Source organism: Raphanus sativus, chromosome 5 (assembly GCF_000801105.2).
Source record: "Raphanus sativus cultivar WK10039 chromosome 5, ASM80110v3, whole genome shotgun sequence".
Lineage (NCBI taxonomy): Eukaryota > Viridiplantae > Streptophyta > Magnoliopsida > Brassicales > Brassicaceae > Raphanus > Raphanus sativus.
In genome coordinates this window covers 22,210,730-22,227,374 of record NC_079515.1, presented here as the reverse complement: position 1 = coordinate 22,227,374, position 16,645 = coordinate 22,210,730, and the positions used below count along the sequence as shown (strand labels likewise).

At 35.2% G+C, this 16,645-nt stretch overlaps 2 protein-coding genes across 2 annotated transcripts; both read left to right on the top strand.

Annotated features, from left to right (window-relative positions):
- The first annotated feature begins 482 nt into the window (after positions 1 to 482).
- On the top strand, positions 483 to 3,171 carry LOC108856609 (transcription initiation factor IIA large subunit). Its single transcript, XM_018630454.2, has 12 exons — positions 483 to 633; positions 709 to 896; positions 1,000 to 1,164; positions 1,280 to 1,432; positions 1,519 to 1,564; positions 1,647 to 1,705; positions 1,890 to 2,000; positions 2,102 to 2,245; positions 2,316 to 2,376; positions 2,452 to 2,606; positions 2,679 to 2,762; positions 2,848 to 3,171. The coding sequence occupies exons 2-12, from the start codon at positions 771 to 773 to the stop codon at positions 2,869 to 2,871; spliced, it is 1,128 nt and encodes a 375-aa protein (XP_018485956.1). The 5' UTR covers positions 483 to 633; positions 709 to 770; the 3' UTR covers positions 2,872 to 3,171.
- A 1,846-nt stretch (positions 3,172 to 5,017) lies between these two features.
- LOC108859725 (tropinone reductase homolog At1g07450) lies at positions 5,018 to 6,466 on the top strand. The gene is made up of 5 exons (XM_018633633.2): positions 5,018 to 5,167; positions 5,291 to 5,498; positions 5,616 to 5,829; positions 5,907 to 6,013; positions 6,111 to 6,466. Exons 1-5 carry the CDS (start codon positions 5,100 to 5,102, stop codon positions 6,300 to 6,302), a joined length of 789 nt encoding a protein of 262 aa, XP_018489135.1. The 5' UTR covers positions 5,018 to 5,099; the 3' UTR covers positions 6,303 to 6,466.
- Positions 6,467 to 16,645: the final 10,179 nt, after the last annotated feature.

The window sequence follows — 16,645 nt, the reverse complement described above, 5'->3', positions numbered from 1 at the left end:
TCTCCGCTAATTATTCGTCTCCCACTTAAAATCTCTTAATCCAAGAAAAAGCGCAAAGGAATTGGCATGCTCAAAAAACTTTTAAATTTCGAATAGTCTTTAATGGTTGGTTGTATGTCAGTGGAACTATAAAATTTTCCGTTAACAATTTAGGTTGAATAAAGTTAGTAAAATTAAGTATTTTTTCTTAATTTCTCCATCAAATTTAGAAGTGTAAGATAAAGCTAGTCCCACTAAAAATTTGCAACTATAAAAAAAATTTAGAGGGAAAAGCTCATTTGAAAAGAAAAATATTATTTTAGTTAATTTCATAAAATGACAATAAATCAAAGGCAGCAAAAAAAAAAGTAAAGAAATCAAATAGTTGGTTATTGGCATGGTTTGGATCCAGTAAACCGAACCGAACCAAAACCGCTTTGTGCCGAAGAAAAAAAACGAACCAAAACAATTTATATTCTTGCGGTGGCGCAGATGATTGCACGTGTCCATATTGAGATGTGATCTGATCCAAACCTATTTATATTCTTCACTGTTTTTTTTTTTAATTTTTGTCTTGACCGGTGCGCCTTCGATCTCCTCGCTTCGTCGCCGATCTCCACTAAGCTCCGTCTTACAACCTCCGCCTCAACCCAGGTGAGCTTAATTGGCTCCGATTGTATTTAGGGCATTTCTTTTGGAGTAATTTTTTTTCTAAATCGATGCTTTCAGATTCGTGGAGGTCCAATTTTGGTTTTTTGTGGCCGGAATTGAATTGAGGAGATTTTGAGAAGATGGCTACAACGACGACAACGAGCGGTGTGTATATCCACGTCATCGAGGACGTCGTCAGCAAAGTCCGTGAGGAGTTCGTTAACAACGGAGGTCCCGGCGAGAGTGTTCTCTCTGAGCTTCAAGGAGTATGTTTTTTCAATTAGGGTTTGAATATGATTGAAAGATTGATTCTTTTAGTGGAATTGGGACTGGAGCTAATCTCTTGTAGTTCTTTTTTTGTCCGAGTAGATTTGGGAGACAAAGATGATGCAAGCTGGAGTCTTGTCTGGACCAATTGAAAGGTCATCGGCTCAGAGGCCAACACCTGGAGGTCCATTGACTCATGATCTGAATGTTCCTTATGAAGGTACAGAGGAGTACGAGACTCCCACTGCTGAAATGCTCTTCCCTCCTGTGAGTGTTAACTTTTCACTTAATTGAGAAACGAAACACAGAGACTTGGCTTTTTTTTTCCATTTGAGATAGTAATTGTTTTTTTTTTTTAAATATTTTTCACTGTGTGGAGCAGACACCTATGCAGACTCCCCTTCCAACGCCGCTTCCTGGTACGGCTGATAACTCTTCTATGTATAATATCCCTACTGGATCAAGTGATTATCCCACTCCTGGAGCTGAGAATGGAAGCCATGCTGATGTTAAAGCAAGACCCAGTCCTTATATGGTGAGTGCTACTTTCGTAAAATGATGTGTTGTGTTAACTGATTTTCTAAGTGGTTATGAAAACTGCGAATATGCTTCTTATTGCAGCAACCACCTTCTCCTTGGACAAATCCAAGGCTTGATGTCAATGTTGGTAAGTACTGATTTTACCTGCACTTAATACCCAAGTGAAAAGAAAAATGTCTCAGTTTGTTGTTTGGGATATAAATGTCCAGCTTATGTGGATGGCCGTGATGAGCCTGAGAGAGGAAACCCTAATCAGCATTTTACACAGGTACTTCTACGTTACATCTTTATCCAGAACCTTGATTTTGGGTTTTAATCTTCATTGCAACACTTAGATAATTGATTTGATTAGTGCTCTTCTCAAGTACTTCCTCATTGTACACATCATTTAAGCTTACTATACCTAAACAGTAAGCTATGGAACTTATTATATTACATTCGAATACGTCCAGGACTTATTTGTCCCATCATCCGGGAAACGGAAGCGTGATGAGTCTTCTGCACAGTATCAAAATGGTGGATCTATACCACAACAGGATGGTGCATGCGATGCCATGCCTATGGTTTGTTTCTGGAATAGCTCCTTTCATTTCTATCATAGGAAAAGAATGAAGTATTTATTGAAATCTCAGTGATTTCATCTGATTTTAGCACAATGTTGCAGGCGAGCCTTGAGGGTGATACACTCTGCATAACATTTGTTGGCGATAAAAGGGTCCCACGAGATGTAATCTGCTCATCTTCAAAGATACCTCAAGTGGATGGGCCAACGCCTGACCCTTATGATGAAATGTTGTCCACTCCAAATGTATGAATGCTTCTCCTCTTAATTGAGTAGTCAGAATCTCTTATGACATTCAACATTTTCTGAGTTGCAGATATACAGCTATCAAGGACCCAGTGAAGACTTCAACGAGGGCAGAACACCTGCTCCAAACGGTAAGAGAAGGCTAACAAAATTGTTAGAGAGTGTATTTGGAAAATTTAAATAACTATGTTTGTGCTCTTTGTTAGAGATCCAAACGAGCACTCCTGTTACTGCTCAAAACGATATCATTGAAGATGACGAAGAGCTGTTGAACGAAGATGATGACGATGACGAGCTAGATGACTTAGAGAGTGGTGAGGATATGAACACGCAACATCTGGTTTTGGCTCAGTTTGACAAGGTAACTGACTCTCCTGTTGTCTCTGGTTTCCGGATGTGTGCGTAGCTCTAATTCTTTGGTGTTGTAAATTAGGTGACTCGCACAAAGAGCAGGTGGAAGTGTAATCTGAAAGATGGGATCATGCATATAAACGATAAGGACATCCTCTTCAACAAAGTACAATGTTCCCCCTCCCTCAGTTAAGCTTGGAGTTATTCTGGTTAACGATAATACTGACATTTGCTGTCTATTTTTTTTTCAGGCGCTTGGCGAGTTTGACTTCTGATCTTGACAATAGCAACGTTTTTAGAGAAAGTCAGTTCGTTCATTGTCCAGTGTCTTTATTTTTTTCTCATGATTTTAGAACATCTGCGAGAAAAATGTTTTAGTTTACGGGAAAGTACTTTGGTTGGCTCTTCAACTTTTTTTTTTTGTTTGGGCGAAGCGTTTACATTTGGTGTCAGGCAACATTTCATGGTAAGGGTCAGGCTATATTGGCCCTTAACTTGAGTCTCTGGATGTAGTTGTTGGTTATGTTTCTGTGTCTTCCTGTAACTTCTTATATAAATGGACAAACACTTGTATTGATGGAGGTTTAAACTCTAGAATTCCATAACAATAATGATGTGGTGTATGAAAAGGAAAATAAACTGGAGGATCAGCAGACCATCAGTGTAATTATAAAACGAAACATTGCTAATGTTCTCTAATAAATCCAGGAAAGTAACACAATTATCATAAGACCAATGCGTTTGCTTCTTGGTTCAATCAAATTATAAAAAACCATGACTGCAAATGCAGAGACTATTATTACTTTAGTGTTTAGGGTTGCTGAATCCGAAGGAGGACTTGAAATGGGATCAAAATCAGGTGAAGAAGAGAGAGATGGAAGTAGAGTGAGATCAAAGTCTTTTGCTCTCCCTTCTCTGCTAAAGCTCCATCCAATCACATAATGATCACTCGTTATGTTTCCAGTGGATGCTGAGAATCCCACGTACATCTTCTCAATAAAAATCTTAGACAGATTCATCTTTCTTGACAAAAGAGGAAACTTAGGTTTAAAATGTCAAGAGGGGCCAATGTGACGTTGAGAAGCATTCCGATCCACTGTATTCGATCCATGGAGGGAGAGATCAGAAAGGTTAGGCCATGACCTGGCGCGTTGATTGAGAAAACGAAACTTGTCGTGAAAGAAAGCGCGTTTGATGAGTTAGGGTTGTTGAAAGGTATGGAGAAGCTATTGAAAGCTTGACCCATTTGTCTCCTTGAGCTTTTTGTTAGCTCCAAGATGCAACTTGGGAGGATCTTGGATGATCCATACTTTGGCATGAATCCATAGTGAAGTGAAGAAACTCTGTTTCTTGTTGTTGACTTGACACGCAAGAAAAGAGGCATATTTGAGTGATAATGGAGAGAGCTATTGATTTGTAAATTATTGCCATTGATGGAAAATTAAAAGAAAGAAGTGAAAGTTAATTTCTTATTATGTGTGTATGTGCTTGACTTAATTGTTCTATCATCTACTTATGGGGGGTTTTAATAGTATTTAGACATATTATTGTTAAATATTTATGTATAAATCTACGTAAGAGACCTGATATATTCACACATAAAAGAACAATTTTAAAATAGATTGTTGAACTGCTTAAGTCTTCATTAGTTTAGATGGTCGTAGACAGGAGATGAATGTAAACTTCCCGAGGTAGCTTAGTATACAATAAAACAGATCCAGACAAGATTTTTCAGGGAAATATACGTGCAATTAGAGGTTCGCCTATTGGTTATATAAAAACAAAATACTAATGTAACTTCTTGTGGTCTAAAAAATTATAATTAAATATGTTTGGGTTGGAGTAGTAGAAAAAAGAATGACACATTGTAAAATGTTTTGTAACATTGTTCGAGTGAGATCAAAACACAAACTGTGGTTAGATAGACAATAGTCAATGAGTGAGATCAAAACACAAACTGTGACTAGAGAGACAATAATCAATAATCAAGTATTTCAAGCTTCCAAAAAATTTGTAAGCGGCGTCCGAGTCCACTGATGGTGGAAGCGGTAGGAGTGTTACGGATAATTTATCTAATATTGTCAATGTCATCACTTAAAATAAGAAAGGTCATGTAAATTCAATAACCGGTAGCCGTTTGATGAAAAAAAAATTCAATAACTGGCTAGATGTGAGTATTATATTTATTGAGATCTCAAAACTCATTAAAATCCAAATGACGATCGTGCATCCAACAGCCAAATCAAAATCATAGCCGTTTATATTTGAAGGGGGACGATTCCCATAAAGACAAGAACATGCTTTGTTTAACCACGTGTTTCATGCTACAGGAAAACGAGAGGTCCACATATGTTCAGTACCTTTCTCTTGCGTTGTCGTCTTCTCAACAGTTGTTTCACAATAAGTCTCTCATATCGGATACATCGCCAACCATTAGTCTTATCACTCTTAGCTGATTATATTTTTGGCTATAGTGACTTAGTGTGACATATTAACACAAAGAATGGATATCAACAGGTGGAGTCTTCAATGTATGACTGCTCTTGTCACCGGTGGAACCAAGGGAATTGGGTTCGCCTCCTCCTTCTTCTCAAATGCTCTATTTCTTAGTTTCTTCTATAGTTTTTATTTCATTTATTTGTGAGAATTATGAAAATTTGATCCAAGAATCCTGAGCTTGATACTTGGTTTTAGGTATGCAATAGTGGAGGAGCTTGCAAGTTTTGGTGCAAGAGTACACACGTGTGATATAGACAAAACTTCGCTTGATGAATGCTTAAGTGAATGGCAAATTAAAGGTTTTCAAGTCAGTGGTTCAGTTTGTGATGTTACCTCTCGACCTCAGAGAGAGCAATTGATACAGACTGTTTCTTCTCTATTTGGTTCCAAACTCAACATCCTTGTAAAGTCCACTCCAAGCTTTCTTATGCTCATTTAAATCTAAATTTTATTTTTCTGTGTTTGCTTTTATGTTTGCCAAGTTTTTCTGTTGACCATTTACAATAATTATTACATGCAGGTAAACAATGTTGGCAAGTTCATGTTAAAGCCAACTTTAGAAAGTACAGCAGAAGATTTCTCAAGTTTGATAGCTACAAATTTGGAATCTGCTTACCATATCTCCCAATTGGCACATCCTCTGCTTAAAGCCTCGGGAAACGGTAGTATCGTATTCATTTCCTCTGTATCAGGGATTGTCTCTGGCACTGCCCCCATATATGGTGCAACAAAAGGTTCATAGATCAATATTATGACTAGTGAATGTGTGTGTAATTATGTTAATATGTATTCTGAGATTCATTTTATGTAGGAGCCATGAATCAACTGGGAAGAAACTTGGCCTGTGAATGGGCAAGTGATAGCATAAGGGTTAACTCTGTAGCTCCTTGGGTCACTGCAACTTCACTTGTCAGAAAAGTAAACTAAACATCTTTGCTTTTTTTCCTACGGAGTTTGAGCTTTTTACTTCATCTTCTTTTTTTACCTGAATTTTGGATTAAATGTAATTTTCCAGTATCTTGATGACAAGAAATTCGCTGATGCTATGTTCTCAAGAACCCCATTAGGCCGTGCATGTGAACCGCGTGAGGTTGCGTCGTTAGTTACATTTCTTTGTCTCCCTGCAGCTTCTTATATAACAGGACAAACCATCTGTGTTGATGGAGGTTTCATTGTTAATGGCTTCTCCTACAAGCCAGAGGTGTAAAACCCTTGAAAACATTTCTAGAACAACATTGTTGTAATGTATGAATAATACGTTATGTTTACAGTTTAGTATTCTGAACAATACGTTATGTTTACAGTTTAGTATTCTGTATTCCTCTTTTTTTGTAACAATTCTGTGTTCCTCTTATAAACTCGATTACTTCATTGTGTCCAAGTAAAATAAAGCTTATGAAGAAGAGATCTTAGAATCATAGTGTTTGTGTGAGTAAATTTGTGTTCCATGAAAAAAAAAAGAAGTTTGTGTTCCATGATTACTTCCAGGCATGTGTAAATGGCCAAGTGATAACATAAGAGCTTAGTTTGTGTGTGTTTCTCTCTCTCACTAGCTAGTGTTTCTGCTATAAGATACTCTGTGATCATACGACGCAACAAAGACTAAAGCAGAAAAATAAAAGTTTACTAAGGTCAGTGATTATTATTGATTTTAGCAAAATGTATTATATTTTATGTGTATTTTTAGCTAAAGTATTGATTTGAAATACTCCAAATAACTAACCGTAGCACAAAAGGGATCACTATATAATTATTATGTAAATAAAAAGTAGTATTTTGTCCTTCCATCTGAAATAAGTCGGTTACAGACCATAAAAAGCATATACATGTCTTTACGTGAAATACGTGCATAAGTTTGCATTTCTGTAGTCAGTTCTGACATATACCTCACGTCTATTTTTTGTCCGCAAGATGAACGTTTTCTTTTTCTTTTGAACAAAACACAAATTTTTGTTCTATAACAAATTGAAGCTAAATCTCTTTCCCGTACTGTTGATACTCGAAACTGACATATCTACTCCTAACAAAGAGAAGGTTTTACCAAAAAGCTCCTAAATTTTAAAGAGATGCAAAATTTTGACTTGCGCTTTCAAAGCGCGAAACTATTTTTTTTTGAAGATGTATTAATCCATCAGTTTGTTCACTAATATATTTAGCCATGAGTGTTTTTGGTTTGATTCCATTTTTTTTTGTTTCGGTTCGATTGTAGTTTTTGGTTTTTCGATTCAAAATATATAGAAATCGTTCAATTATTTATGAATTTAGATTTAGTTTTGATTTGATTATTTTTGTTTCCGATTTTATGTGGATAACAATGTTAGAAACCCGAAAAAGTTTAGAATTCAATTCTTTTATTGTTTTGTTTCTTATTTCTAAATTATTTCGAATAATTTGATTAAAATCATATTGTTGGATTTTTTGAATGAAAATCAGATAATTTGAAATATTTTAAAAAGCAATTGGATGATTAAGTTCTATCGGAAAATTAAAATAATCTTTATCTTATATATGATAGATATTTTATTTATTTATATTTAATATTGTATAAATATAAGTAACAATCAAAATAAGACATTATGATTTATTTAACCCGTTTCTCATTAGTTTTAGTTTAATGATTAGTGATCTAGAATTGAAAATAGGATCCTTCTGTCCATGGGCCTATGAAGTGTGATTTCGATGTCAATGTGCCCGATGGTAAAAAGATCGTGCTTTTAAAGGTTTTCTTGAATCTGATTCTCTTTATCTTAATTTCGATCAAAGTGAAGAGATTTTGTTTTTTTTTTTTACCAATTTAAAAACCTGCAATTCAAATTAAATGCATTGCCCAACCAAGAAGAGGAAATAGAAAGGAGTCAGATCATATACATGAGTTTCATGGTTTTCATAGGTGCATTTATTTTAAGTATTTTAGGCTAGATTTTAGGATGTATATATTGTTAACATTAACTTATTAGAGGAAATATTATATTCTATAGTTTTTTTAAAATAATCCACTTAGAAGCAAGTTGATTTCAATTTTGTGTTTCTGTTTTAACAGTATTGATTATTATACGTAAGTTACATGATTTTCGAATTATCGATTTTTATTAAAATTCATCTAAATATTTTGTGACTCTTTTTTATGATTTTAAAAAAAATTATCCTGTTAGGAGTGTATGTGTATGCATAGGGACAACAAATCAGCTAGCCAGGAATTTGGCATGAGATTGGAATAGGGATTGAACTTGGATTACTTGGATGGAGCTTGTGTTTTTGTCATCTTAAAACACCTCCAACAGAAAGAATTCATAAAAGTTTATAATAAAACATAATATTATTATAATAATTTATTTACTTTTTTATTTTTCTGTGAAATATAGAACCAATTATTGGCTACCACATATATATATATACATTGTTCAGAAATTTCTAAAAGTTATTAGTTAAGAAACTTTATCTTTTCTCGTTTTCTCCTCCCCTTCCCATTAATCATGCTCTTAGAATAAGTCACAAAAAAAATTTTAGACCCTAAAATTTGGACCCCAACCTTTTTATTAAATTTATCACTAAAGTTCTATTAAAAAGTATAAATTATTTAAACTGCTGAAAAAAAAAATTTAACCCCTATAAATCTATAATATGCTTTCTAGAAAATAAAATATATATGTATAAAAATTGAATCCAAGGCGGTCGCACCCATTCTCCTCCCTCTCGGCTCACAACTCAACAAAGGCTAAGCAGAAAGATCCGAATTTATGTCCAAAACAAACAAACAAAATTCAACTTTATTAGTAAGTTTCAATGTCTAGACAGACATTGCATGCTCTCTTGGATTACTTTGATGGAGCTCATGTTTTTATCAGGAGCTTATGTTTTTGGTTGTCATCTTAGGCTAAGTCAAGCATATATATATATATGAATACGACGCAACAAAGGCTAAAGCAGAAAAATCCAAATTTAATTAAGGTTAGTGGACTGTAAGATTTATATCGGTTCTTCAAAGATTATTAGTAACTTTAGCAAAGGTGTTACTACTTTCTTAAAACAATGAAACTCATAGCTAATAGATGTCGCCGTATATTATTTTCGTTGTGTTTTAGATAAGTATTGATTTGAAATACCCCAAAAGTAACCGTCGTACTAAAGGGGTCATCACTGTATAAGTACGTAAATAAAAAGTAGTATTTTGTCCTACAGCCGAAATAATTTTGTTTACAGACCATAAAAATCATATATGTCTTTACGTAATATACGTTCATAAGTTTGTAGTTCCTGGAGTCAATTCTGACATATACCTCATGCCTATTTTTTGTCCGCAAGCTGAACCTTTTCTATTACAAAATCGGTCATTTCATTTCATGATAATACATCAATAATATTTTTTTGAAACTAAATGATTATAATAAGAATCGAACTCCTTACCTTTTCTAGTTTGATACATCAATACTTGAGGCCAGTTAATGAACACAACATGATTTAATATCCTGCTATAAGATACTCTGTGATCATACGACGCAACAAAGACTAAAGCAGAAAAATAAAAATTTACTAAGGTCAGTGATTATTATTGATTTTAGTAAAATGTATTATATTTTATGTGTATTTTTAGCTAAAGTATTGATTTGCAATACTCCAAATAACTAACTGTAGCACAAAAGGGATCACTATATAATTATGTAAATAAAAAGTAGTATTTTGTCCTTCCATCTGAAATAAGTCGGTTACAGACCATAAAAAGCATATACATGTCTTTACGTGAAATACGTGCATAAGTTTGCATTTCTGTAGTCAGTTCTGACATATACCTTATAGAATCTCAAGATCACCAAATCAATAAGAAGTCCTCTTATTCACTCAAACAATAACAAGCTTCAAAAACAATACTCTCAAGCTTTAAGTTAAACACAACAACACAAAACTCATAACTTATAATGTCACATAATGATCTTTATCCTTCAAGATCACAACACAACTAGGATTTATCCAAACACAAATCATTGCTTGGGCTTCAAGCTAACTCCAACAATCTCTCCCTTAAGCTTGAACCCGCTTACATCTTCAACTCCAATCAAACTCCTCATCTCTTTGAACTTAATCCTCCCAAGTGACTTGGTCAATATATCAGCTCTTTACTCAGTTCCAGGAACATGCTCAACCTCCACTTGTTCATTCTCCACACACTCTCTAATGAAGTGAAACCTTCTATGTATATGCTTGCTACGGCCATGGAATACATGATTCTTTGTGATCTGTATAGCTGACTTATTATCCACTCTTATTGTCACACGCTTGCATTCTTGATTAACCACCTCACTTAAGACTTCTTGGAGCCAAATTGCTTGCTTTGCAGCTTCCGTCGCAGCCATAAATTCCGCTTCACAACTAGACAACGCCACTATCTCCTGTTTCGTAGAACACCACGTTACCGGACTACTTCCAAGATAAAAAATATGACTCGTTGTACTCTTCCCGTCATCCTCATCAACATTATGAGAGCTGTCGCTATATCCTTCTAGTAACTCGTTCCTTCCACGCACAAACCTCAGTCCAAGAGAACATGTCCCTCGTAAGTACCTTAGTATATGTTTCAAAGCTGCTCCGTGTGACTCCTTTGGCGCCTGCATATATCTACTGAGCACACCTACACTAAAGGACAGATCAGGTCGAGTGTGCAGCAAATAGCGCAAGCAGCCTATGCATCTTCGATATTCCTTCTCATCGATATTGGCTTCGTGCTCTGCTTTAGAGAATTTAGCGTTCTGTTCCATCGGTACATGAGTTGCGTTACACAAGTCCATTCCAGTTTCTTCAAGTATCTTCTGTGCATATCTCTCCTGCTTTAACACAATACCATCTTCTCCTTGAATAACTTCTATTCCTAAGTAATAGGTTAGTTTGCCAAGATCGCTCATCTCAAATTTGGTGGCCATCTCCCGTTTGAAAGCTTGTATCATCTTCAAGGATGTTCCTGTTACCAACAAGTCATCAACGTATACGACGACCACAAGAACCTCACCCTTTATCTCTTTACGGTACAAGGAGGGTTCCTTGGAACAGCGCTCAAACTCTAGTCCTCGTAGTATCGCATTCAACTTTATATTCCATGCTCGTGGAGCTTGACGAAGTCCATAGAGAGCTTTCCTCAGTTTTTAAACTTTATTCTCTTGGCCCTTTACAACGAAACCTTCAGGTTGAAGCACGTATACCTCCTCTTTCAAATCTCCATGGAGAAACGCCGTCTTGACATCTAAGTGGTGAATCTCCCACCCTTTAGATGCAGCCAAGGCTACAATCAAACGTATGGTCTCGATGCGAGCTACTGGAGCAAACACCTCGTCGTAGTCTACACCATGTCTTTGAACATAACCCTTAGCTACCAAGCGAGCCTTGAACTTACTGATGCTACCATCCGCATTACGCTTTATCTTAAACACCCATTTAAGGCCAATAGGTTTTACTCCAGCAGGCAAGTCACATAATATCCAAGTGTTGTTCTTCTCGATTGAAAACAACTCATCCTCGCAAGCTTTGATCCAAACCTGCAACTTTCTCGCCTCATTGAAATTCCATGGTTCATTATTCACAATCATCAGCAGTCTATCACTCTCAACCTCAGCCAGTAGTATATAATCGTCAAGATAGGAAGGCTTTGTGCTTAGACGTTGTGAACGTCTTGGCGCGGGTTGATCGTCTTCCTCATCATCATGTTCATCAATAACGACATTGTCATTGTCTTGAGCTTCCCCAGGTGTTTCATCTTCGTCCTCTTGATTACTCTCTTCATCACCAGACTTATCCATTTGTTGTCTCAAACTCACTATCAGTTCACCAGAAACAGAGTGCTCTGTTTTCTCAGACTCATTCCATCTCCATTCTTCCTCTTCGCTAAAGACCACGTCCCGACTCACTATAATTCTTTTCGTATCTGGATTAAGCAACTGATAAGCTTTACTCCCAGGCTCCGTCCCTAAATGCACCAGTTTTCTCGTTCTATCATCAAGCTTTTTCCTTCCTGGTGTCTCAGTTCTTGCATAACAGACACAACCAAACACCTTTAGGTGAGATACGTTTGGTTTCTTGCATCGTAACATCTCATACGGAGTTTTCTCATCCAAAGATCTCGTTGCTAATCTGTTTATAAGGTACGTCGAATGTCTCACCGCTTCACCCCACATCTTATTAGGCACATTCATATGTTTAAGAATACTCCTAGTCATCTCCATAAGAGTGCGATTGCGTCTTTCAACAACTCCATTCTGCTGAGGAGAATATGGAGCCGTTAAGTGGCGCTTGATTCCTTTCTCCTCACAGTAGACTCTGAATTCATGAGATAGAAACTCGCCTCCTCTATCTGTTCGAAACATCTTGATCTTTCTTTGAGTTTCTTGTTCAGCAATAGACCTAAATATCTTGAATTTTTCAAACGCTTCGCTCTTCTCTCCCATTAGAATGGTCCACATATATCTAGTATAGTCATCAATCAACACAAAGACATATCTCTTCTGTCCTGGTGTCATTGGTGAGATCGGACCACATAAGTCTCCATGGACTAGTTCAAGCGGAGCAGAGGCCCGAAAAGATGTTGCTTGTGGGAATGACTTTCGGGCTTGTTTTCCTAGTAGACAAGATACGCATGTTTCCTTCCTGACCTCAACATCTGATATGCCAGTAACAAACTCCTTCCTTATCATCAGTTTTAGTGTGTCAAGGTTCATGTGACCGAGTCTAGCGTGCCATAAAGATGATTCAGATACTGTTACTTGTAGACAGCTCATACGGTCAACATGTAGCAAGACTTTGTAGAGACGATTTCCTGATCTTGTAGTCCTAAGCATTAATCCTCCATTTTTATCAAACAAAGACAGAACTTTGTCTTTCATACGAACCTCGCAGCCCACTTCAGTTGCTTGACCTAAGCTTACAATATTAGACCTTAATCCGGGAATATAGTAGACATCCCTTAAGATCTTTTTCTCTCCTCCATCAAACACAAACTTTATAGAGCCTTTTCCCTTTATGTTGATTATAGAGTCGTCTCCAAATCTCACTTTACCTGTTATACTTTCGTCTAGAGAGATAAAGAAATTTCGATTTCCACACATATGGTTAGAAGCTCCATTGTCCAGGTACCATACATTCTGTGTATCGGTTTCATTCTCAAAAGTAGCAGGATTTATTTTCCTTTCATTCAAGTAGACTACTTCGTGCATCATCAAGTTGTCAGCTTCCTGAGTCTCGTCATCCTTCTTTTCCACGGTCTCAGAGAGCTTGAGCTGTTTGTCTGGACAATCACTAGCATAGTGGCCTTGCTTATCACACTTAAAGCAGGTGATGTGTGATATATCTCCATTATAGCGTTGTCGATATGCTTCTCTCTGTCCTTGAAACGAACGTCCACGTCCTCTTCCTCTCCAAGACATGCGACCACTCCGTCCACGGCCTCTGTTTACCCCATAGTTCTCTGAGTCAGCGTACATGAGCTTGGTTTGATCATCACTTACTTCTTCTTCCTCATCTTTAATTCTTTCTTCATAGGTTTTGAGTCTTCCCACTATCTCTTCAAAACTCGTCTTGTTCAGGTCGAGAAACTGTTCAATCGAAGCAATAATCTGAATATATCTTTTCCTTGGTAGACTTTTCAAGAATTTTTTCACTATTTTAGGTTCGTCGATAACTTCTCCCAAAGCAGATGCTTTTGATGAGATCTCAGAGAGCTTTCCGACGAAGGCATCAATGGTATCTCCATCACTCATCTTTAATTTGTCAAATTCGGACATCAATGTTTGCAGTCTAGCCTCTCTTACTCTTTATGCTCCAAGATTACGTCCCTTTATCGCTTCCCAAACATCTTTTGCAGTGTTGACAACGCCAATCTGTAGCACCAAGGATTCCGGTATGGACTGAAATAAGAATGCTATTGCCATGTTGTTTTTCTTCATATCCTTACTCCCAGGGTCAATGGTTTCCCACACCTCGCTGGCTTTGAGAGCAATCGTCATCTTGATGCTCCATACGGTGTAGTTAGATGTAGTTAACATTGGAAATTTAACAGCAGAGTGTCCTGATTCCTTATTCTTCATGGTGTCGTCTTTCTCGTCTGCCATAGATTAGGATGTTTCGAATTGGATTTGATAAAGATCTTTGTAAGGCTCTGATACCAAATATAGAATCTCAAGATCACCAAATCAATAAGAAGTCCTTCTCTTATTCACTCAAACAATAACAAGCTTCAAGAACAATACTCTCAAGCTTTAGGTTAAACACAACAACACAAAACTCATAACTTATAATGTCACACACGACAAGTATATATAAGAGAGTAATTATCCTATTCCTAGTTGATAAACACATAATGATCTTTATCCTTCAAGATCACAACACAACTAGGATTTATCCAAACACAAATCATTGCTTGGGCTTCAAGCTAACTCCAACATACCTCACGTCTATTTTTTGTCCGCAAGATGAACTTTTTTTTTACCTCACGTCTATTTTATGTCCGCAAGATGAACTTTTTCTTTTTCTTTTGAACAAAACACAATTTTTTTTCTATTACAAATTGAGGCTAAAAATCTCTTTCCCGTACTGTTGATACTCAAAACTGACATATCTACTCCTAAAAAAAAGAAGGTTTTACCAAAAAGCTCCTAAATTTTAAAGAGATACTAGATTTTGTTCACTAATATATTTAGTCATGAGTGTTTTTGGTTTGATTCCAATTTTTTTTTGTTTCAGTTTGATTGTAGTTTTCTGTTTTCGATTCAAAATATATAGAAACCGTTCAATTATTTATGAATTTAGATTTGGTTTTGATTTGATTATTTTGTTTCCGATTTTATCTAGATAACAATGTTAGAAACCCGAAAAAGTTTAAAGTTCGATTCTTTTATCATTTTGTTCCTTATTTCTAGATTATTTCGAATAATTTGATTAAAATCATATTGTTTGAATTTTTTGAATGAAAATCAGATAATTTGAAATATTTTAAAGAGCAATTGGATGATTAAGTTCTATCGGAAAATTAAAATAATCTTTATCTTATATATGATAGATATTTTATTTATTTATTTTTAATATTGTATAAATATAACTATATAACAATCAAAATAGGACATTCTGATTTATTTAACCCGTCTCTCATTAGTTTTAGTTTCATGATTAGTGATCTAAAATTAAACTTAGGATCCTTTCTGTCTATGGGCCTATGAAGTGTGATTTCGATGTCAATGTACCCGATGGTAGAAAATCGTGCTTTTAAAGGTCTTTTTAAACCTGATTTTCTTTATCTTAATTTCGATCAAAGTGAAAAAAATTTTTTTTTGCCAATTTAAAAACCTGCAATTCAAATTAAGTGCATTGCCCAACCAAGAAGACGAAATAGAAAGCAGTCAGATCATATATGATTTTCATGGTTTTAGCAGGTGCATTTATTTTAAAGTATTTTAGACTAGATTTTAGATGTATAATTATTAACATTAATGTATTAGAGGAAATGTTATATTCTATAGTTTTTTTTTAGTAATCCACTTAAAAGCAAGTTGAGTTTAATTTTGTGTTTCTGTTTTAACAGTATTTGACTATTATACATAAGTTACATGATTTTTGAATTATCGACTTTTATTAAGATTTATCTAAATATTATGTGACTCTTTTTTATGATTTTTAATAAATTTATCCTGTTATGAGTTTATGTATACCTAGGGACAACAAATCAGCTAGCAAGGAATTTGGCATGCGACTGCGAATAGGGATTGGACTTAGATTACTTGGAAGGAGCTTGTGTTTTTTTTGCTGTCATCTTAAAACACCTCCAACGGAATGAATTCATAAAAGTTTTTAATAAAAAATAATATTATTATAATAATTTATTTACTTTTTATTTTTCTGTGAAAAAATAGAACCAATTAATTTCAGAAATTTCTTAAAGTTATTAGTTAAGAAACTTTATCTTTTCTCTTTCTCTCTTCCCCTCCGATTAATCATGCTCTTAGATTAAGTCAAAAAAAATTGACCCTAAAATTTTGACCCCCAACATTTTTATTAAATTTATCACTAAAGCTCTATTAAAAAAATATATAAAAATTATTTAAACTGCTGACAAAAAATAATTTAAACCCCTATAATATGCTTTCTGGAAATATTTTATTTGTATAAAATATATATGTATAAAAAATTGAATCCAGGGCGGTCACACCCATTGTCCCCCCCATCATTTTGTTCCTTATTTCTAGATTATTTCGAATAATTTGATTAAAATCATATTGTTTGAATTTTTTGAATGAAAATCAGATAATTTGAAATATTTTAAAGAGCAATTGGATGATTAAGTTCTATCGGAAAATTAAAATAATCTTTATCTTATATATGATAGATATTTTATTTATTTATTTTTAATATTGTATAAATATAACTATATAACAATCACTACAAGAAATATCAACATTAGCAGCGCCGTAGAAACGCTATTGTATCGTTTTAGTAGCGAAAACACTTACGCTATGACAGCCGCAGCTATAGTAGACCCCCTCTCTATCATAGCGTTTTTCGTATGCTACGTTAGATAGACAT